Raw genomic sequence first — 25,458 nt, forward strand, 5'->3', positions numbered from 1 at the left:
GCTTAAATTCGGTTGACTTGTAATTTACAGTGCATTATTACACAATTAAACTGCTGCCAAATTTTTCTGAAACTAATACAGACTCCATCTATTTTTAATTATACAAATCATATACATGTATATGAGTTTTCATCCTCACCTAAATATATTCCTCAAACATGTATTTCAAAATAGTGTTTTATTATGGAAAATCCAACCACAACAAGTATGATATTGTTCACCTTTTTGGAGAAGAGCCATGATGTCTGAGATCATGTCTGAAGATGGGCTCTAAAAGGGGATTGTCTTAAACAATACTGACATCTTTATTATTTTTTTCAATATACACATTTGAAATCCAGTGAGGAAAAAAAATGATTTATTGATTATAGTCAAAAAAAAAATTCTATTGATAATTGTTTTGTTTTTTTTATTGATTAAAGTCATTGTGGTTATACAAACTATCCCTATACTTTCATGTTAACTTAGTTTATTTTGCAAATATTTAGTTCATATATGATCAGGAAGAGAACAAATGCGCCAAGTGTACTATGTGAATACGCAGATAAGTGTCATTTATGTTTCACATATTTGTGACATGAATTTAAATTTTATGGAACTGACATACAAGTGAGAGATTTAACTAGTTAATCCATCATCTTTTACATAAGAAAATGACTGTACTAAGTCAGGAATATAGCAGTTTTATTTCTTTGCTTGATGTGTTTGAACTTTTAGAGAAAACTGAATCCGCATACTCAGAAAAACAGAGTCTATAGATTCTCTCTTTTCCTTTATCTTCCATATTTACATGTTCCTTTCAAATTGAGAGAGGAAAAGTTAATTAACCATCCATAAAGCATCTGTTGAGGATCAATTGAATTGATGGAGGTATGAAATGACAACAAACCTCCAATTTGTTTCAAAGAAACTCATCATATGAGGGCAATAACTTCTTCTAGGAAAATTTATTGTTTCAGTCTTATAACCTTTTTGAAGTTGCTCTGAAAAGTTTCACTAGTTAGTGTTTCTGTGGATCTATTCACAATCTATTTACTATAGGAATGAAATATGTGGGCTTATTTTTGCACTTGGAACTTCAAGAAAAGGACTTTTTTATGTGTATATTGAATGTCCTTAATTTTTTCCAGTTTTTAATAAGGTACATACTGCTCTTGGCAGATGAAATAGACCTTTATCTTAATTAAGTAGGATTGCTAGTAGTCCAGCATGTTGATAGGTGGATAGGTCTTTCCCAGTACTCCATCTTTCTCCAACATTGATAAATAGCTGCACAAAGAGAGCAGCAAACAACCATATTGAAATTTTTTGCAAAATGAAATGGGATAGTAAGCAGGTAAGAAGGCATCTAATCAGAAACAAATGAAATTGCTCTGTATAAAACACGCACACAAGGACACACTTAGGCATACAAGTGTTGTGTAAGTTAAGACTATGAAGTCCAATAAATTTGAACCAGATGCTCTGCAGGGTGCAGGTTTATACGACTGCAGAGGTCGAAACCCTGAACAGTTGGTGCAAGAATGGACACATCATTCAAGCTTGATACAGCTCTGAATTTGGATTGTGATTAAATAGTTGACACAACATAGGTTTCTGACACAGAATGATTGGAACTTAAAAACTTAAAATTTTCAAATTGGACATTTACCTATTATTGTCCATTATCCAAAATCTAAATACATGGTAAGATTCAGCATATCATAGAACCCCAAGAATTCAATTTTTGAGGAAATCAAATAATGTTCAATTTTGGACCCTACCAATTTGATAGCCTGGCCAAAATATAAAAAATCTAAATATATGGTTAGATTCAGCATATTGAAGAACCCATTATATTCAGTTTTTGTTGAAATCAAACAAAGTTTAATTTTGGACCCTGATTTGGACCAACTTGAAAACTGGGCCCATGATAAAAAATCTAAGTACATGTTTAGATTCAGCATATCAAAGAACCCCAAGAAATCAATTTTTGTTAAAATCAAACTAAGTTTAATTTTGGACCCTTTGGACCTTTATGTAGAACAATTTGAAAACGGGACCAAAAATTAAGAATCTTAAAACAGTTAGATTTGGCATATATCAAAGATTCCCAATAATTCAGTTTCTGATGAAATCAAACAAAGTTTAATTTTGGACCCTTTTGGACCCTAATTGCTAAACTGTTGGACCAAAACTCCCCAAATCAATCCCAACTTTCCTTTTGTGGTCAAAATCCTTGTTTTAAATTTCATAGATTTCTATTTACTTATACTTAAGTTAGAGTGCGAAAAACCAAATGTCTTCGGACAACGCCGCCAATGTCATACCAATATACGACCAAATTTTTTTTAATTTTTGCGGTCGTATAAAAAAGCAGAAAATTTCAAATTTAAAATACACTCACCCATCCCAACAAGTGTTATATTTGTAGTAATGTGATCCAATTGTACTACAGCTACTGGAATGACAGTACAAATTTAATTTCATAGAACAGATTGTTGTTTTTTCCCCCCTTTTCTTCAAAACTTTCAATGAATTTCTAGAAGAAAAGAAAGCTTGAGGGCAAATGCAATGTCATTTAGGATCAACTTTTAATTTATTTCCAAGGTTCAAAACTCTTTCAAACATATTTGATCAGCATGCACTTATTTTCCATCTTTTCCAAAAGATTGGTGATACAAAACTTTGATAAAAAAAACTTTCAATAACTGCACACGAGAGTTTTTTAGAAATTAATATTTCCTAAGATAACGATGACAGCGGACAATGGAAGCCAAATGATAGAATAAGAAGTCAAGTGAGCTTAAAATGAAAATCCCGTTTTGACCTGACTTACTCATGATATAGTATGAGTTTTGCTCATTTTTGAAGGTCATACAGTGATTTACAGTAGCTTATATCTTAACAGTTTAGTGTCTGGTGGACATTGTCTGATCAGCAATCACACCACAATTTTTAGTTTTTATATTTATATGATATTTATATGTTCATATTAACTTCTATTTATCCAACATATTGGATTGCACTCATATTATCAGTAAGATAAATGCTTTTCATAGATTTTTGCTTTTCCACATCACTGATATTAATTATAAACATTAAGAAGGGGAGTTATAACTCACAAACAGTTTGTTACATATTTACTTCCAAGAAAATAGCATAACAGGCTACAACAATGAAGTAATACATCTAAACATTACATTAATGTTTTACATTGTTCTTCATTTTCACATTTCGTTTTCAGTTTGGATGATAACAGTTGCAACAAGTGAATAACTTCTTTGAATTACACTGGTATCCTATAACAGATGAAATCAGCAGAGTAAACCTATCTGACAATGATACTGTACTCTGATACAGTCATATCAAAATGAAAACATGATTCAAAAGTTCATTTTTCTAAAATGAAAAACATGATTTTAAAGTTCATCTTATCTACAATAATGTGGTAGAAAGTTAACTTTGGTCAATTGTTCAATAAATAATTATTACTGACATCAACATGTACAAGTTTCACAAATTAAGTGTTGATTTCCCTTTCATTTTGTTCAATCTGATCCTGATTCTGATCCTGATCCTTTGTGTGATGATTCTGGTGTTGCTAAGATCTCCTCATCAGATGGCAGCTGTAACAAAATAAAAAAAAATTGTTATTATACAACAAAAATTTAGCATTATATTATTTCAAATAGATGATGGAAAGCTGCTTAATGTCAATTCTAATATGACATGCTTCTATCACTTTGTAAACAACACCGTGATAAAATAAATACTCGATATATCTATATTTAGGGCAGACTCTGAAATCTACATAATAGTATGTTACAAAATACCTCTTACAGAACCCATTTGCAAATGCTATGCCTATTTTATCGTTTTAAAAATTGCAATTGAAAACAGACTACATAAATTCTATTTGTATTCAGATACATAACAAACATAATTAATGCACAAGAACTCGGAGAAATTAACAAAATGAAAATAAAATAAAATTCCCAAAAAATCCATTCATGCTTTTGACGCATTTAAGTCATTTCAAAACAGGACGTCAAACAAATGAAAACGCTAAACGCTGAATGTTTTTTTTGTTATGTAAACCATGAAGTTTGTATATTATTCAGTGGTCTCGTTAGCCAAAAAAAAAAGGGCGCCACACCCTGTATGCCCTCAGCGGAGCCCTTCTGCCCTGACGCCTTTTTCCGAAAAACCCTTGTGCCGTTTTGGTAAAATTGCCTTTTGTTTCATCGATTTCTTATCAGAAGTTGAATTACATATATGACACCTGGTGACTGCCCCCAGGTAACAAGGTTAATCATGTCATTACAATCAGTTATTGTTGATAAGACTTCAAAGGTGTTAATTACTAGGTAATTTAATTAAGACAATGTACCTTTTTGTCATAAATTTGATGAATGTGTGGCATTTTCGATCTCCAAGTCACAATGGAAGAGAGTATGAATGAAGACTTTCATGAATTTAGAATTGAATTGAAGTTATCAAAATAAAACTATGCCTTCACAGAAACAACGTCCATCTCAACTTGTGAACGACAAGCAGACGTAAACATGTTGGAAATTAATTTTGGAGTTACTTCCCCTGAAAAAGCTTATTACAAATTTGTGCTCCTAAAATATTATCTAGCACTAAAAATAGGAAAAAATAACCAATTGAATACAAAATTATTTAAGAATGTTACCTTAAGGATAATAACTGTCTTTGAACATACAAAAAAAATATATTGCAATTTATTTTTTGATTATCCCACTTTTGGCAATCCATGTTTTATACATTCTCAAGAAAGAAATGTGAATTTAATATTTGTTTGAATATTGGTGTCAAGCTATAGCTATAACTTACAAATATAATAAAGATAAAAAAAAAAAAGCTATAACTTACAAAAATAGTAGTGTGCAGTTCAACTCTCATCACAAATCAACCTGATGAAGCTACACTAAATAATATATTCCTAAACACAAACAATGAAAAAAGGATTTGAGGGCCAAACTCTAGAAAATTTTGAAATACAACTACTCTGTCATGTACATGTATGGTAAACAATGAGATGTTTAGTTTATGGTTTTTTTGGAAGGAGAGGGGGTGGGGGAGTATAGTAAGTTTGTTTTGTCTCTTTTGGTTAATAGTATGAATGTGTATTGCCATGTTGTATGAACATGTAGTATGAATGACTTTTCTTATGCAAATTTTATAGAATAAATAATCAAAACAACAACTTATGCATCTTTATTAACAATATATACAGTAAAAAAATATGTGAACTCGTGATACACGCAGGGATGTAGACAAAAGAAATGAGCAGTGCCTTCTCCTATCATAAAAAAGTGCCCTGCCCTCCACTGGCACCCTGCCCCTTTTGAATTCTAGCTGGAGCACTGATATTGCATTAAAATGAATTTTTGAGGTAGGGTTAGCTTTATTTTCTATCTTTTGCATTAAGTGCATATTTACTGATTTCAGCAAGTCAACATGGCGGCTTCTTATATTAGTTACGAAATGTCACCTTTCATTTGACAATAGATTACGAAAAGAATATGTAATTCAAAAGGGCAAATGTTGAGTTTGAGAATTAAAAGAATTATTTACATTATTTCTAGCGGTTATTTACAAAATAATTCATGCAAGCTACATATTTTTAGAATGTTTTAGCTTTATCTTACAGGGAGTAAAAAGGAACAGCCACATACATGGCAAACCCAAATCCAAGAAATCTATGGTTTTCTAAATTATTTCTTAAACATATCTCACATTAAACTATCCTATGTCATATCTCCACTCATTACATATTAAATAGAACATATAAAGCATTTTAAGGATGTACTAATACATTATATGCAACAGAGAAGCGTCTATGTGGACAAAAATTTCCAAGGAGAAACTAATTTTAGAGTGGCATACGGGCCAAAAATTTGCAGAAGCTGTAATTCAAAACAGAAGCAGCAAAATCCAAAGAACTAGGAAATCAAATTGGTGTGGCGTCAGATCAAATATCTAAATCTAATTTGCACAACTTCATGTACTGTAGAAGAATCTGTGCAAGTTTGGTTGACCACATAAGTTATTCCTGTGTCGTCCCCCCACCCCCCTCCAAAATAATAGAAAAAAAAACATTACCTCTCCTACACTACTAGACTTCTCATCTTCACTTTCTTTTTTCTTTTGTTCCTTCTTTCCCTTTTCCTTTCCTTTTTTCTTTCCTTCCTTGGGCTTTGATTTTTCTTTCTTTATTTTTTTCTTCAGTGGGGCATCCGAGTCTGAGCTGGAATCACTTGAGATGTATTCTTTGCTCTTATAATTCCCTCCCGCTCCAGCTTTAGTATCAACTGCCTTCTTTGGACTGGATTTCTGAGATTTCTTCTTTTTACTACTACTTGATCTGTTAAAAAAATAGAGGCAGATTTAAAAACAATTTTTGCTTGATTCTCACTCCTAGATATTTATTTCAAGTGTTTTATTATCCTGTGATGATTTATGTAAATAAAAAAAAATGAAAAATTTTAACTGAATAAAACAGGAATTAACTCAATATCGCCAAAATTAAATCACATTCAACATGTTTAAGTCTAAAATCACAAACACAATAATAAATGCACGCAATAATTTGGGAATGTACAGCCATTGACAGTAGGTAAGGAATTTATCTTATTTTACAACTTTTTTTACATCGAGTCTATGGGAGAGAAATTCTCACTTTAACAGTGCTTATTGAAAATTGACCAAAAAAACTTTAAGGTAGGCTATTTCTAAGTTTAAAATAAAGGATAGGCAGGGAAATGGGAAACACACATATTTTATTATTTTGTCAGATTGACATTGTACAGAATGCCCAGTGATGTGGTTTCCATTTGTGAAATGCAAATGACAATTTATCAATTATTTAATACACTTTGGAAACTTTCCCGGAATAATCTTATTGTAGAACTTACAGTCTGCTGTCTTCTCCGTCACCACTTTCCTCACCACTGCCTGCTTCAGGTTTATTTTTTAGATATTCCTCCATAGCAACGTTATATTCTTCCTTTGCTTTGAGAAACTTCTGCTCCCATTCCTACAAAATTTCCAACAGTAGCAGATATTAGTTTTACATAGTAATATTCCTCGTCTGTGTGACCAGAAATACCGAACTTCCAACAACTGTTGATGCTTATGTGACCAACCCCTTAGTATTGATACAGTGACTTTTGTGTACGCCAGACAAAAATTTCTTCATTAAACAATTTACATAGAATTATTCTTTAATAATTTAATTTTGGATGTAACGCATCTTCTGATTGGCTGACGTTATTTTGTTATGAGCCCATAGACATAATTCAGTCATGTGACTGTGACGTCATCTACATTTTTTCATGGTTTTCTACGGTTTAAAATGGAATTTAGAATTAAATTATAAGAAATGGCTGTAATATTTTTTCTGTCTATTCGAAATAACATAAAAATGTGGTGCACACTGTTAAATAACCCGCTACGCGCGTTATTCAGTGTGCACCACATTTTTAATGTTATTTCTTCATAGACAGAAAAAATATTACATTCATTCCTTAATTATTTAAAGGAAATCTGAAATTCACCAGAACTCATCATTATTTAAGATTGAACAGACATGAAGTGAATTGTACAGGAAATACAAGTGTATGGTTTTTATCAATTGCAGAAATTGAAGGAACAAATGAGAAAGATAGTAATAAAGTGTGTTTCTTGTGTGTATTTCGGAGTTTAGTATGAGTCATTATCACTGAACTAGTATACATTTTTGTTTTTTTCACGCTGTAGACCCATTGTTGGCCTTTGACTGTTGTTTGCTCTTTGGTCGGGTTGTTGTCACTTTGACACATTCCCCATTTCCATTCTTAATTTTATGCATATGACCACACAGAGAGATAGGAAATATATACATACAATGCACAAATATATAATGGAGAGCATCAGTGTCTGCCAGGTCTAAGTACTGTAAATTCAGAAATTATTGAAATATTTTGAAAATTTGTATATCAATGAAACAGGATTTTTTCAACATGTTCAATACTGCAAAAATTTAAATCATATTTTATACATAAATGACAAAATTGCAAAAAAAGCAAACTTACTCCTCTTTCACTAGCATCCATAGCTCTCCAAAGTTCTCCGCCTTTCTTGGATATATCTGTGATGGAAGCGTCAGGGTTCTTCTCTTTGATATCATTTCTGTTTGTACTGAACCACATCATATAGGATGTCATTGGCCTCTTAGGTTTGTTTGGGTCAACATCTTTCTTCTGCTTCTTCTTCTTCCTTGTTGAACCTTCTTTCTGCAAATGAAGTAAAGAATTCATTAATTTTCATGGGCACCAATTTTAATGGATTAAGGAACAATCGTGTTTTTGTTGTTGTATAATTTTGTGGTGTTTTCAAAGTCTGCATATAAGCCTTTAGAAAATTGTTCTTTGAATTTGAATTCTTGGTTCGTCCGATTTAACGAAAATCCACAAAAATTGGTATACCACTTATAATTATGAAATTAAGGTAATGTTAATTTGAAATTGTTTTCAAAAACTAGGAAGATGTTTAAATATTTTACCACAGTTTTAGCAGTTTTAGATTTCTTTTCCTTCTTTTCCTTTTCTTTCTTCTCTTTCTGTTGTTTCTTTTTCTCTGCCCTTTTTTCTTTGGCTTCTTCGTCTTGTTCCCCGTCTTCACTAGCATTATCTCCCCCTGAATCATACTCGTAGTCTGTTTCACTATCTGAAGTTGTTGGGGGATTGCTGTCATATCTATAAAATTATCAAGATTTTTACTTTCATATCCACAAAATGTATATATGTGTTTTTGTTTGATGATATCAGACAAAATTAACAAATGGTGACTGAGGATTGTAAACATGTAGTTTCGGTCTGGCCTTAAGAACAATGATGGGGATGTCATTTAACTTTGCAAGATATAAACATACTCAATTATGATTGGACAAAAGGAGAAAACAAAATCTTAGTACTACAGGAAAGCTGCTACAACTCTTTAGTAATTTCTGGCGTGTTCAGATATCCCTCATTTTCAACTGCTATAAGAGTTATATTAATTTTCATGTAGAAAATTAAGCAGAATAATTTTTGTAACAGGTTTAAATTACTGAGCTACAGATCAATAGTTACATTTCAACAAAAAAATAGAAATAAAACATTATGAAGAATATTGAAGTAAAGAAAAAGTTGTACAATCCAAGGAGACATCCATGACTCAGATGTCGAAAAGAATCTGACAACATCATGGCAGAAAAATAAAAGTTAACTAATGGGCAGACAAGTCCGAAGAACACTTCACAGGAAAAATAAATTGAAACACAAATGCCACCAAACAAGTTTACTTCTCATAACAAAAACTTGTGTTAAAGCTGTTTCAGGATGCAATTATTGTGTATTCTTAATTAATATGTGAAAACGCCAAACAAATTAACTGTTGGACTTTATAGAATCTGCACTTTAGATAAACTAGATAAATATGCCACAGACCATCAAAATTCATTTATTTTTGGCAGTTTTAATGGCGTCGTTGTTAGGGACGACATCAAAAGATCAATGTAAGATAAAAAACTTAATTCAAATAGTTTGGGGGTGGGGGTTGAACTGCTGCAAGATTTGGTTATCCGACATTGATTTTTACATATATCCATATGGGTCAATCAATTTTTCCCAAATTAAGTTAATAGGGGGGTAGGGGGGTCAGTGAAACAACTATTTGAATTAAGTTTTTTATCCTTCATTGAACTTTTGATGTCGTCCCTTACTACAAGAAGATTTCTACTTACTCTTCAGCCACTTCACTACCACTTTCACCAGGGTTGAATGATTCATCTGAAAAACATAATAATATTTTTAAAACCTTATAATTTAAGATTTCTCATTAATATACAGGCAACACAAATTAAGGCATTAAAATATTTAAACATCATGACCAGTCTCTTATTCTATTAACTTATTACATATTCTAAGACTATAACAAGAATGTGTCCCAAGTACATGGATGCCCCATCCGCACTATCGTTTTCTTTGTATAGTGGACTATGAAAATGGGATAAAATCTCTAATTTGGCATTAAATTAGACAGATCATATCATAGGGAACATGTTTAATAAGTTTAAAGCAGTTGATTGGACTTCAACTTCATCAAAAACTACCTCTACCAAAACTTTAACCTGAAGCGGGACGGACGAAAAGATGCACAAACCAGAAAACATAATGCCCATAGATGTGGCATAAAAAACGAATGGACTATTGCATTAAATGGATGTAGGAGGGTTTGAAAGCATTCTCTTGCGTTTGTTTGTTCTCTATTCCTGTCACAAGTGTTGTCACTTTAACTGTATTTTTAACATTGACCTAACAGTAGGAGGTTTGCTAGCCATAACACTAGGCTCAATCCACTATATAACTTTCTTTCCTACATTCTTTTAATGGAATAGTCCTGTAGTAAAAACAAGAATTTACCTGAGCTGTCACTATCGTCATCCTCGTCCCCGCTGAATCTGTCTTTTCCCTCTTGTTTCATACGTTCTAAGTAATGATCAGTGTTTGTTTCTTCATTATCAGAGGCCAATATATCTTCATCATATTTCTGTTTCTGTAACATAGAAATAAATTTTCGTTTAACTTTTTCGTTTAACGAAAAATATACAACTTTGGAATATTACAGAATATTTCATCAGATTTTATTTATTATGAATTCCAATAGGAGAACAGGAACCTTTACCGTTCCAGCATAAACCTTAAATTACTCAAACATGCAGTAAGGCCAAAAAATAATGTGTGTTTCCTATAACATCTTTGAAAAAAATAGAATAGGTAGGTAGGCAATATCATTTTATTTTACATTTTAATTTTAGCTGGTTACTACAAGGGAATCAGTCTGACTTTAACTGTACTTGTTCCAAAATGGCACAAAAAGTGTTAGGGTATATATAGTTAGCGGACATAAATGTTTTTTGAGTTTATTTTGCCTAAGGACTGTTTCAAATTTACATTTAGATCATTTTGTTATCTGGCAATATCAGTTTATTTTAGATCTATGAGTTTGACTGTCCCTCTGGCACTTTTTTAAAGCAGGGTATAATAATGGTGTATTGTTGGTTCTTTTTTTAAATTTTATTTTTTGACAGTTGTTGATTTAGTCTAAAACATGACTTATTCACGCCCTTCAAGACTTCCAATTTAAATTTTGTGATTTCTTACACCAAACATGTTTGAGTTTCATTTTTGCAAGCCCTGAATCTGATTGTCTATTAAAATCAATCAACTTGAAGAAATATTTGTATGATTTTTTGTCTTCATCACAAAATTATTGTGGAAATAAATTCCTGTAGAAAATTTCCTCAAATGCAGTATACGCGGATGCATCTTACCGATTTGCCTCCAATGTTTTTAACAGACAGTTTCTTCTGTGAAACAAAATCATACAGTTTTCCATATTCATCTCTACAAAATAAAAATATAATACTAATTAACCTTTAAACTTAACAAGCATTATGCGAGTATCGCATGGCAAAAAATATATTTGTATTTCTATATTTCAATAGCATATATATCTTCATCATTGAAAATTTAACATTTTTAATGCCTCTACAAATTATTTTGTTGTACATGAAACATACAACGTCCTCGAATAGTGGTGGTTGGAAGGTTTTGACCACTAGAATAGTGGTGGTTGGAAGGTTTTGACCTCTAGAATAGTGGTGGTTGGAAGGTTTTGACCACTAGAATTTAGCAAAGGACCAACACAATTCTGATATTTTGCAATTCAATTAATAGTTAGGACCAGTAAATTTTCTTCAAGAACCCCAGGGTAAAATTGATTTCAAGAACTCTGGTTAATTTTTCATAGGTTTACTCCTTGACCAGAAAGACTTGTAATGCAAAACATTAATTCAAAATTTAAACAGTAAGACCTACTTTTCTATACCAACAAAGTTGTATGTTGTCCCAGATTTAGTCTCTACATCAAAATCAAAAGATCTTGTATTCCCAGCACTTCTGGCAAAGTTAACGTTACCGATTTCATCAAATCTGATATGCATTGGTGGTTTATGTACGAAGATAAAACCTCTTTCTAAGGGATACAAGAAACCAGTCGCAGCCTTGTATGAACAGCCAATAGCCTGGGCACCAGAATTCCTACAAAATATAAAGTATACAACTTTGAAGATACTATTTTATATCCCAATCATAAGTAGCTGTGAATATATGTTTTAATCATGTACAATATTTACAATTCAGAACATCTTTACTGTTAAATTAAGCTGACTTTCAAGACTATGATTCAGTGGTTGTCTTTGATTTAAGTCTGTCATATCTAGTTTTTATTTTTGCTATTGTTTATAAATTATAAAAAAGAAGATGTGGTATGATTGCCAATGAGACAACTGTCCACAAGAGACAGAAATTAACATTAGGCTGTAAGTTTTCTTGTTTAACATGTTTAAATTATTTCCCATTTTTAATATTTAAGTATTTTATTGTTGACAATATGGTCTCTTTGTTGTAGGCTGTATAGTGACCTATAATTGTGTATGTCCACATCATTTACTCTGGTTGATCATGTTGATAGCTGTCTCATTGGACATCATAGCACATCAAATTACCTTTATTTTTTTTTCATATATCTATTTTTTTCTATTAGAGCATATATACAATTGAATAGAAAGAAATTGAACAAGAACATTTTTAAATTATCTCTACCTAAGTTTAGATCTACTTATATATACATACGATTTAAACGTCCCTGGTACTGTTATTTTTCTCGTCGTAACAGACTTGAATATTCTGCTGACTAATTCAAACTCTGGTCCTGACATTTCTTTCTGTAACTTTCCATCAAATTTAGTTTCCAACTCTTCTCTAAAATTCAATAACAGTATTCTAACATTTAATAGGACAAGTAATATTCTCTAATTGGAATATTTTGCTTATTGGGGATTTTTTAAATTGTATTTCTATGGAATAAAGTATTTTAAAATGTGTTACTGAATCCAAGAACTCTTTTGTTTGGAATTAGTTTTGAATATTTGATTATTTGAGATTTAAAGTTGATTGTGAGATTTGATAAAAATTGAATTTGCACAAAATAATACAAGTTATATGAAAATTACAATTTCCACAATAACTGATCAGTGCATTACTATGATTTTTTAACTAAACACATAATGGCTACCCTATCTTGCTGTTATTTTTACTCTTTTAACATGTTTTAATAATATAGTATACTGTGCCTTTGCACATATTTCGCCTTTCTGAACATTTTGCTGCTATTATACAATAATTAATTGCAAACAAACATTGCTAAAGGTTTTTTCAACAGAATTCGAAATGTTTGAATGTTTCTCTTGCATTTCATATTAACAAAAATTCACCATCAGGACAGTTAGTATTCCAAACTGCCCAAAATAGGAAAGCAGCCCTCCATTGGTGCCTTTTGCCTTTCAACCCCAAAACAATGCACCCTTCTGCCTTTTCAAATTACATACACATGACATACTTACTCCGTTAAACTTAAATCTATGGTCATTTCATCTTCCTGGTTAAACAACAGGATCAAGAAATGATATCTGGTCTGTCCTTGTTTGATTGGGGGATCTAAACTCACCTGAAATATTCATTAGATGTTATAAAGCACTAGAGAAAATGTTTTAAAATATCAACAATTTTTCAGAAATAGAACTCAAATTTTGGTTTAGATCCAACAATATCTTTGTGTTGCTTAGTCTTTAGTTTTCAGTGTTGTGTCTTGTGCACTATTATTTGTCTGTTTGTCTTTTTCCTTTCAGCCATGGCATTGTCAGTTTATTTTCAATTTTTGAGTTTGACTGTCCGTCTAGGATCTTTTGCCCTTCTTCTTCAAATATTATAACAATTATCATAATTATAATAATAATAATACATTTTTATTAATTATAAAAGGTAAGCACAGTAATTTGCAACAATATCATGAATATTATCTTCCCCAAGGCCCCCAGAATAAATCCTTTCAGCAGAATTGGAGAGAATTCTTAAAATATGTTAGCAAAGTCCACACTTGTTTTGTATGAACTGCTTCATGAAAAATATGAAGAATATTACCAAAACAAAAGGGGCAAGTGAGAAAAGATATTCAAATAAAAAGCATCCAGTTGTTTCAGTATAATAATATTTTCACTAAAGTTTTCATATATAAAATATACATAAGTGCTAACATTTGACTAGATAATACTTACCACAAAGAAAACCTGTCTTCCATCTTTGTGTGGGAGTAAAAACAATCGTAATACAGTTGTGTATGGTATCTTATAATCAAATGTTTTACCATGGAGCTGTAGGAAAGTGCCATAAATCTTAATATCATAGCGACCTCTGAAAATACAAAAAGGTATATTTAGACTATCATATTTACCTTTTATATTAAATTAATCAAGTGTTAACCATCTAAACTGAAACACGTTTTTGATTTTTTTGTTGAAGACCATAAATCTACTCTAAATGTCTATTGATATTTATTGTTGTTGTTTTTCTGTCTCATAGACTACTACCCCTCCCCTCCAAGTTCCCTTTTTATTCATTGTTCTTTGTACACACTTAAAGAGAAGTATTCATACTTTTTGGTATGTAGCAGACTTTACTCAAAATGACCTTAGAACTGCCCAATATAACCTTCTGAAGTCATGCAACAATCACTTTTAATTTTGACGTCAAATGTTTTAAATTGTGATGCAATACTTTGCAGGTTTTATTTTGTTACTTTACGATAATGGCAGACTATTTCAGTACAAGTGTAAATAGTCTATATTTCAACAGTAACCTTACCTTGGTGTTAAGCACTGTACTTCACTAAGATTACAGATAGCATCACCTGTTGCCTGTATAATGTCTGCTTTGTCTACAACTTGGTTGTAAAATTCCTGTAAGAATAATAGAACTTAAGTCATAAATAACAAGGCCAACTATATGTGTATTGATAATCGTAAAGAAATATTATATTTAATTAAGTTTTTTTTTATTTTACTAAAATTAATAAGATAAGTTATTTATATAATGCAACTTCACTGGAATATCATATCTGGCTCAGTAAATAATTTGTCTACGAAAAATAAGGTTACTTTCTTTTTACTTTTTCTTCTTTTACATAAAAAAACTTTTCTTACAATTTCAGACTAACCAGTAACAAATGCAAATTTTATGTGTTATTTTGCTTTTCGATGAAGACATTCAATCACCCCACTCCCACTAATCCGAACTAGATCCTGTTAAGTATTTGAATATAGTTCATACCTGTACAGTGTCTTTTTCTGAATCTTTTGGGTCATTAGGTATATGAAATCGGATTTCTGTTAATGAGACTGCTGCATCATCATTCATGTGAAATTCTAAAGTTACTTCATTCTTTGCTGTCGTTGAATGTGATACATTATTTAAAGGAATTTCAAACGCTAATTTGTTGTCGATATCGAATTCTAAGGAGTTTCCTGAAACAAATCAACTTAATTAGCTATTGGTTTTAATATTCATTAGCTATTGGTTTTAATATTCATTAGCTATTGGTTTTAATATTCAAACATCAATTGCAATATTTCTGCACACCAAAAAAGAATTCTAGAACGAATAAAATAAAAATTAGACAAAAAAAAAATATATCATAGATTTTTATTTAAACAAGATTTATCATATTGTCTAGGTCTTCACAATGAATTTTTACAGCTACAGGGCCAACAATTTTGGGAGGGATTTTGTAAATTTAGTAGAAGAAATTCCTACAAGACTGGTTGTAATTTCTTATAGCCTAGACTTGTCCAAGGTTAGGAAAGGGTATAGAGCTCACGAAAATGTTAAACAAGCCACATGCTGTAAATGCCTGTCTTGTTTTTGTCCCAACTCAGGAGTCTTTTAATTCAGCAGGTGTCTGTTGATGTCTGATATATGTTTATCCTTTCTTTTGTGAAATGAACATGATGAAAGGCCATTGTCTCTTTTTTATTAATTATTTAACATTTTTTCATATCAGGGTCTTTCCTAGTCGACTCTATGGTGTGGATTTACTCATTGTTGAAGGCACTACCGTTACCTATAATTTCTTAAATAATCATCATTAGCACAACAACTCATTGTTTTTATTATGGTCTAGTAGGAAATCTGTAATGTGTAAATAAATGGAAAAGTAAGTTTATGCGGTATGGGCTTTGATCATTGATGAAGGCCGTACGGTGACCTATAGTTGTTAATGTCTGTGTCATTTTGGTCTTTTATTGATAGTTGTCTCATTGGTAATCATACCACATCTTCTTTTTTATATTAACATGATTAACTGAACAATATTAAAATACAGGTATTCAACAGACACAAGCACTGTTCCTCTAATTATCCACCAAGTACTGTAAATTCAGAAATTACAGTGTGCATTTATTATTGATATTATGTCATTTAAAAAAAAGTGATAAAATGCGATGTTAATCTCTGCCAAATTGAAAAAATAATCCTGTTAAATTCATATAATTTTTGATTAAAATGTGAGTTTAAATTATCATGATTATTGCAATAATGTCAATAACCTGGTCCTATTTATAGCATAAATACAAACATCATTTTTTGGTATTTGCAGTACATGTTATCTTTACCTTCAAATTTAGCTAGACCCCAATTCCATCCTTTGACAGACACGTCTCTTTTCTCTAAACTCACACTGTAATATTTTGAAATGAAAGATGCAAGCTTCTCAAAGTCCTGAAAGACAAAAATATCTCAACATACAAAAGTTTCTGGGCTTTCTATAAATCTAAAACAGTAGCACTGGGTGCAAGCTTCTCAAAGTCCTGAAACACAAAAATATCTCAAAATGCAAAAGCATCTGGGCTTTCTATAAATCTAACACAGTTATTAATGGTCTCATGTTCATCTTTTTTTTTCTGATCTAAGATATACCATGACTGGTGGAAATACAAAACCAACAAATAAGTTATGACAAGAGTGCACACGCTGAAATGTCTCGCCTTCTATACTAATCATTGATATTATGTTGATAGTCCTAAGTATAAAGCTGAGCTTTAATACAACTGTCACATAAACTTAACATTAACCAAGATAACTAAACAAAGACCAATGAACCTTGAAAATGAGGTCAAGGTCAGATGAACCATGTCAGGCAGACATGTACAGCTAACAATGCTTCTATACAACATATATAGTTGACCTATTACTTATAGTTTAAGAAAAATAGACCAAAACACAAAAACTTAACACTGTGCAATGAACCGTGAAAATGAGGTCACGGTCAAATAAAACCTGCGCGACTGACATAAAGATCATAAAATATTTCCATACACCAAATATAGATGACCTACGGCATATAGTATTAGATAAAAAGACCAAAACTCAAAAACTTAACTTTGACCACTGAACCATGAAAATGAGGTCAAGGTCACATGACATCTGCCCGCTAGATAGGTACACCTTACAATCATTCCATACAACAAATATAGTAGACCTATTGCATATAGTATGAGAAAAACAGACCAAAACACAAAAATTTAACTATAACCACTGAACCATGAAAATGAGGTCAAGGTCAGATGACACCTGCCAGTTGGACATGTACACCTTACAGTCCTTCCATACACCGAATATACTAGCCCTATTGCTTGTAGTATCTGAGATATGGACTTGACCACCAAAACTTAACCTTGTTCACTGATCCATGAAATGAGGTCGAGGTCAAGTGAAAACTGTCTGACAGACATGAGGACCTTTCAAGGTACGCACATATCAAATATAGTTATCCTATTACTTATAATAAGAGAGAATTCAACATTACAAAAAATCATAACTTTTTTTTCAAGTGGTCACTGAACCATGAAAATGAGGTCAAGGACATTGGACATGTGACTGACGGAAACTTCGTAACATGAGGTATCTATATACAAAGTATGAAGCATCCAGGTCTTCCACCTTCTAAAATATAAAGCTTTTAAGAAGTTAGCTAACACCGCCGCCGCCGGATCACTATCCTTATGTCGAGCTTTCTGCAACAAAAGTTGCAGGCTCGACAATAAAATGAATAGACTTACTATTAGGCCAAAAAAAATATATGTCTGTTTCCTGCTGCCAAGGCAAAAAAATCAGGGTAGGTAGGTCGGGATTTTTTTTTTTTTTTTTTTTTTTTTTTATTATTTTTGCACTCCCTGTCAGATTTGCAAATGGTTAGATGTCATGTTTGGTTAGGGTCCTGTACCCTAAAATCATTTAATCTCTTTAAAGAAGCTTTAATTGAATAATCATCCCAGTGCCGACATTTTTTAAACCTTAATTGTAGCACATTTGTGCTGGGAGCAGCCATTTTAATTGTTTGGGTATAGTAAAATACGGATCTGGATCGGACCGGAAACGAATTTTTCTGGACCGGAAATGATTTTTTTTCCGGAATTGAATAAAAAGATCTAGGGTCGGGGGCTTTGAGTCAGGGTCGGTCGGGAAACAGGAAACAGACATATATTTTTTTTTGGCCTTATCATGATTATCAAGAAAATATATTTTACACCGAAAAATTGAACAACTAGCATGACTAGCTTGCAGTAACTGTGAGTACTCTCAGATCAGAACTTTGTGTCTTATTATTGTTGAGATTTACATGTCCACATCCACCTGCTTTGTGTTTTTGTTAGGGGTATTTCTATTTGTATATATCTATCTGATGAGTTGAGTCTTTTTTTAACTGATTTTTATAGTTTTTTCTTATGTTGTGCTGTTACAACACTGTCCAAAGCTACAAAAAAATGTAGGTGAAGGTTTCGATCCGACTTACATGTTTGTTTTTCCTTAATTTTTTTGTACATTAATTAGGTGGATTGTTTTCTCACTGAATTGTTTTACACTTGTGATTTCAGGGCATTTTATAAAGCTGACTATGCATTATTGAAGACTGTATGGTGACCAGTAGCTTTTAACTTCTGTGTCATTTGGTCTCTTTTAGAGAGTTGTCTCATTGGCAATCATACCAAATCTTCTTTTTTATATCTATAATGAGGGGCCTAATGGGTTAGTTTCGCTATTGTGATCCGTTTTTCTAGATTTTTTTCCTTTTTTTTATATTTTCGTGATCCATGATCATGGAAATTTGTTTTCTGTGAACCAATCAACTCGTGAATCGTGATGAGACACCCCCCACATCAGGCCCCTCTATGATATATCAGGATTATCAACAATATGGTGAGAATATTACAAGGATAGATTTAATAACTACATGTATCATGAATCAACTTTTCTTCCCATTGTACTTACATCATCTTTAAACCCATCAAATCTGTGAACATTTCCATTGTTAAGTCTGAACTTTAAACAGTGACCTCTTGCCCTTTTCAACCACTCTGATGTATTCACCTCCATTCCTGTGAACTGTTCAACTTTTCCTGTTTTATTGTTCTTAAAAATTACACTATTGCTTTGAAGTTTTAATCTTCCTGGGTTCTAAAAAATAAACACAAAGCACATTTATTATGAATAATAATATAAAAAAAATGTTCATATGACTCAGTAAATATTTGTATACAATTCCCCGGTGTCTGTATGCGCGTGATATTGCGCATTAGCTGATTTTGTCATATCAACACAGTAACACAAACAGAATCGTTCTTGTTATTGTTTTAGCCTTCGGAACAATGTGGAAGGGATGAAAAAGAATAAAATTGATAAGTTCAAGGGTTAATTAATAACTGCAATCCCGTCACGTGATTTGCCATATTTGGCCAATTTCCATTAAAAAAAATACATGATCAGATAAAATTTGTTTTAATAAAGTCAAACTTATATAAGATTGAAATAATTTTTGCTCTGCATCCTTGGCAGTGTATTTGGTTCAAACTCAGCTATATTTTGTAGTATAAAATCTTTCCTTTATTTAAAATATGCTATTTTTGGAAGGCATGCACGAAATCACCGGACATTGGAGAAACTCTCAGAACAGGGGTTTCCCTAATTTTGGACACACATTACACAAAATCTAGAGGATGAAACCATACAAACAGAAGATTTTATGAAATAAAAGTATGTTATGAATTTGTTAACACAATATTATCCAATTATTGGTTTTATCAGTTGAATGCAGTGAAGTCATAAGTTATAGGTGAGCGGATACACCGGACTCCACCGTACATAAATATTGCAACATCTATGACTTCTCCTTCTCTCTGTGTCTACATTAAAACAATACATAGATGAACACACTTAAGACTTTTAATTATAATAATTGATAAATTGTATAGATGTGCAAGAGCCTTGAACCCCTATAGCTATTCATAAGAATAAGTAATAGACAGGTCTGTACTATCAGCATCAGACTCGAAAGTGGGACACTTTTATTTATCAGGATTTAACTCTTGTTTCATAAGTGTGGAAATTTAACATGCATGCATTCAGCTGGTTTCAGATGTTTTCAATCAAGTTTGATAAGTAGGTAGACATGGTAGAAAGCATTGCCAAATTGGCCGATACCAACTCAAACCCACTCATCCCCTTGAATTTCGTCCTGTCATCTCCCTACTTATGTATACTGCAAGCGCAAAAAGGTCTGAGCTGTAATTTTCATATAAAAGCTCTTAACAGCCTTTAAATTAGTTTAAAATCGACACAAGTGCGGTGAGTTGCCAGGCCTAAAATATGTCAGAAAATTATTATTTAATTCCATTTTCATAGGTAAACAAGTTTGTCAACAAGCGAGTTGTTTACAATTAGTTAGACAATTTGATAGAAAGTTGGCAGAGTTAGTTGAAAGGGGCGAGTTGGTTGGGGTCTATTTCAGTATTTGGATGGGGCCAGTGGTCTAACTTTCTATCGTTACAAAAAACAGATGTCTTCACATTTTACTGATATTTAAGGTGAAAATACTAACAACTGCTCCTCTTATTTCTTGAACGACGTCACCATATTCCTGAAAGTCGCTCATTGTTAAATAAATTAAGAAATTGCTGATCTATTCATGTGCGTTTTTCCCTCAAAATAATAAAGTGGACCAAGCGGGATAATTTCCGGTTTGAGATTTATATTTGTTTCTGCTTACATTTGATTTATATTCATTAGTTTTTACATTTTCTTATGAAAAATTTCAAAAATAAAAGATAATTGTCAAAAATAATTCAATAAAAAAACAGTTTGGCACATTTTATACAGGAAAACGGACAAAAAATATGATTCTGACGGTTCTCTAAATAGTAAGAAAAAATAGCGGGAAAAAGGTAGAATAATTGGGTAAAAACCTGTACTGTGTATCCGTACCTGAACCACAATATAACTGGGTGTACACAAACAGGTATTTACAAAATATATTTTATAAATACACTCAGTAAAATATAACAGTTGGTTTATTAAGTTTGGTCATTGTTTAATTGTTTTTAACCATCAATGATCTGACTATTTCAAAGTTTCTTGTAATATTAGAGAAAGATAAGGTGGAAATCTCTCTGCTTTCTTTTTCTCGGCCTATCTGAATGATTTTGAATATTGTTTTACAATTGCACGATGGTTTGAACTAAGTTGTATATCTGAATAGATTGAGAATGTGATGAATATGTATAATAAACATTTTTCTTTATTATTTACAGATGAAACAAGGGGCGTTTGCTGAATAAGTTGAAGCTATTTTAGTCCCAACTTTATACATTTAGTGAATATTGTAAACTTTGGAAACTTAGTGTAAATTCTATTATGATAAAATTATGATCTTTTTCTAGTGGACGTTTATCGCAAAATTTTTATTTTCATTGTGATAACATTGATTTAGAAGTTTTCAAAATAATTCCATGTTTGGGGTTGACTTTTCAATGCAAGTACCAAAAAGATATAAGTTAAAAAGACATATCGTATATATAATATGAAATTAAAATTTGTGCCGACTTTTAAAACCTTAGGAAATTATTTTTTTTAAATATAGAAAAAAAAACGATTATTGTTAAAAAATAAATGTAAAATAAAAACAAACAAACAAAAATTTCAACATCTTTTTGAAAATTTTGTTTGGCTCTTACAAGAGCCTTTCGTTGCACATTTGCAATGAAATTCAGGACTTAGTCTTGGAACTCGTCATTTGCAGTTAGGATTCATGCATGTCTATCTCCATCATGGTGCCTTCCATTTGTTCTGCCTTCTCTCTATTATTAAGTAGTTCTAACATGGTGTCAGCCTCTTCTTTCTTTACTGAGGCATATTCAAAGTAGACCCGACGAAGAGCGTCGACAATGGCTATTCTTAGACGTAAATTGTAGCGTAAACTACGATGTCCGGCTCTTTCCGCTCGGCAGTAACGCTCCATCAATAAATGCATCTTTTCGTTAAGCAGAATCATTTGCTTACAAGCTTTGTTGAAACAAATCTTCTTGGTCGCTATTTCCTCTTCGATGTAGTCTTTCTCCATTGCGATAAGTAAACTGACAAATAACGGAAAGGACAGCCATTTTATATCATCTTTCTACCTTAATAATCTCCTTTGATCTTTATCAGGTAATGATGATTTAATTGATTGTGTAATAAATCGCTTAAGGGGTAATTTTTCACACGATAGATAAAAGGTAGTTGTTTTGACAACGCTAGACTGCTGTCTATATAAGTGTAAAAATACTGTATGTAATATTGGTCCCAGATGTGATTTTTAATATATGTTTGAATAAGAAAGCATTAAAAAAGATATGATATTTGTTTTTACAGTAATTAAATTCTTATAACGTATGGCTTGGATCAAATTATTAATTGATAACAAGTGATAGAATTAATACCGACAAAAATATGGCATATCTAGCTAAAATGTCGATTGTATTGAGTCATAATCATCTTTTCAGTAAAATATATGATTCTTTAAAAAGTTATCATTTATATTTGTAAATTTCAAAATACATAATTATTTCACGCATATAAACATACGATTAAGTTCGAGTAAATATGAATAGATTGTTTGAAATATATTTAAAAAGAAAATTAAATTTTAAATAGGGATGGATTAATATAAAACAAAAATGTTAAAATACAATTCAATTCAATTCAATATTTTATTTAAGTCTCATCTCTCAATAATATATAATACAACATTACATTAAATGTAAAATTATATAAATATAAAAAGAGAGCCATTCTGTACAGAATTACAAGAGACTATAACATTAAATTTATATAAAGAATTCATCTATTATAAAACATATTAACATTAACATTATTTACAGTATAAAACATTTCTACGTCTATATAAAATAAGATTACAGGCTTTGGCACAGCTATAATCATATTATTATCTGTAAATAAAAACACTAATTTCTGTTTATCATAAAAAGACATAAAATCACTATTAAAATGTGTTGCTTCATAAAATTTTTTTTTTTCTAAAATCGCCATATAAAGGACACGATAAAATAACATTGGCTTCATCTTCTAAAATATTTATACAATTATCACAGACTCGATCTTTTAAAATTAATTTTTCAAATCTCCCCGTTTCTATTCTTAGTGGTGCTACACCACATCGAAATTTGGCAAAAGAACTCCTTTGCGAAAATGGCATTGGAATTATTTTCTGCAAATTAAAATATAAGTCCTTCTTTTCGACACATATATTATATTCAAGATTCAAAGTTTTATTTAGAATCGATATTCAATAAACTACATAACACAAGCTCTAGTGAGCTTTTCAAATCGACTTAATAACAAAATACAATACACACACACACAATACAATACACACAAACAAAAGTCATGAAAATAACACAATTTTAAACATATAATGCATAGTAAGATACCATAATGACATATATAAGTTAAAAGCATAGTACACTTAAAACATAGCACAAGTTAATATATATTTATATGACCCTCTTTTCCTCGATAATTTTTAAACACGGTATTTTAAAACAATTCTCTTTCATTTCCGTAAATGTTTGCTTACTCTGTAACTAAGGCATGTATTTTTTTATATAAATATTGTGACGTATATTGAAAAAAAACCGCATATTTCTATTCAACATTTTTTCTGTTTATTTAACAATAAAGAAAGTATTGTAAAATTAAACGTTTCATATTCCACACATTTTAGTAGACTTCAATTATTTATAGACCCCCCCCCCCCTTTTATAATTACTTTGAATGATACAGCTCATCTGTATTATAGTATATGCATACATATACTATTTACAAGCGTTAAAAAACACAGGAATTGATAATAAACGTCAGCAATATCAGTCACATATTATACAGTTTGTAAGTTTCAGACACATATAATTCAATTATGCCTTTGAAATTGTTTCTGTACTTAAAGGCATAGAGTTAGTACTTTGCTAAATTACAAAGTTTCTTAGTGTTTTCAACAGAAAGTAATTGTACCAATTTATAAGTTGAAGGTCTAGCCCAATAATATTTCTTGATAAACTTCTAACGTATATCACCATTATTGAACATCGCAAAATAAAATGAAATTCATCCTCTACTCTCCATTTGTATCACACAATACGTATTCTACTTTTCTTTACTAATTTCATCAAAACGACCAGTTTCGCGAAATCAATACATAGAGAATTTATTTTAGAAAATTGAGAAGGAAGGAAAATTTTGTGTATTGTGTAGTTCACGACGTTCAGACTGTACAGTGGCGGATCCAGAGGGGGGCGTAGAGGGCGTACGCCCCCCTTTTGCTTGGACTTTTTTTTTTTTTTGTAAAAAAATATTAATCAGACTAAGACTTCGTGAAATTTGCCATTTCCCGTGTATTTTGTTTTTAAGCGACATTTCTTAACTTATAACGATAATTATTGCTCGTATTTACTGTAATATATTATTATTTATGTCAACGTCATGTGATTCGCTACGGCGGTGTTAACCAGTGCGTCAAAAAAAAAAACCGGCATTCAGTCATTTTGAAATTCAGATTACAGTAACACTTGCTTATGATGAAGGTGACAAGCATGACACCTTCAAAGCAACAAAGGATTGAGCAAGAACGTACTGACTTCTATTTCATAATTCCACCAAACAGAAAGTAATACTCTATTACACTCTCGTGAAAGTTCCATAGCAATATTATAAATCTACGAAAACATGTTTAATCCCAAAGGCCCCAGCCTATAGATAACATAGCTGAATAATGATCCCGAGTCAGTAAGCTCTAGATGGATTTTATGTCTTTTAAAAGTATGGACTATTTGATTTGAGGGGGCAATGATCTGAGAAGTTTGAGAGAAAAAATCTTACCCTGATTTTTGTCTTAATCAAAAATTCTGGTCGTATATATCTGGATTGAAAACATTAATTTTGTCCACTTATTTTCTATTAGAAACAAAAATTTCGGGTGTTATTTTTTGTTGCCGGGGTTTGCATGTAAATCCCATATCTGACCGGAATATTTGTTTCGCCGAACTGATATATTGAATACTTTTGTCAAGGCCCGATTTCAACCTGCCTGCTTGGTGTGGCCATTATATCTCCATTTGTCGACCGTCATCCTTAAATTCGTTGTCCT

At 31.4% G+C, this 25,458-nt stretch overlaps 1 protein-coding gene across 1 annotated transcript; it reads right to left on the reverse strand.

Annotated features, from left to right (window-relative positions):
• Positions 1-3,107: 3,107 nt before the first annotated feature.
• LOC139527367 (FACT complex subunit SSRP1-like) lies at positions 3,108-21,016 on the reverse strand. The gene is made up of 17 exons (XM_071322756.1): positions 20,860-21,016; positions 19,254-19,439; positions 16,598-16,703; positions 15,258-15,451; positions 14,793-14,887; positions 14,207-14,342; positions 13,496-13,599; positions 12,726-12,854; positions 11,910-12,131; positions 11,363-11,435; positions 10,452-10,584; positions 9,773-9,818; positions 8,552-8,744; positions 8,082-8,282; positions 6,924-7,045; positions 6,112-6,373; positions 3,108-3,608 (listed from the first exon to the last, which is right to left on the reverse strand). Exons 1-17 carry the CDS (start codon positions 20,911-20,913, stop codon positions 3,531-3,533), a joined length of 2,334 nt encoding a protein of 777 aa, XP_071178857.1. The 5' UTR covers positions 20,914-21,016; the 3' UTR covers positions 3,108-3,530.
• Positions 21,017-25,458: the final 4,442 nt, after the last annotated feature.

The sequence above is a fragment of the Mytilus edulis genome, chromosome 6, assembly GCF_963676685.1.
Source record: "Mytilus edulis chromosome 6, xbMytEdul2.2, whole genome shotgun sequence".
Classification (NCBI taxonomy): Eukaryota; Metazoa; Mollusca; class Bivalvia; order Mytilida; family Mytilidae; genus Mytilus; species Mytilus edulis.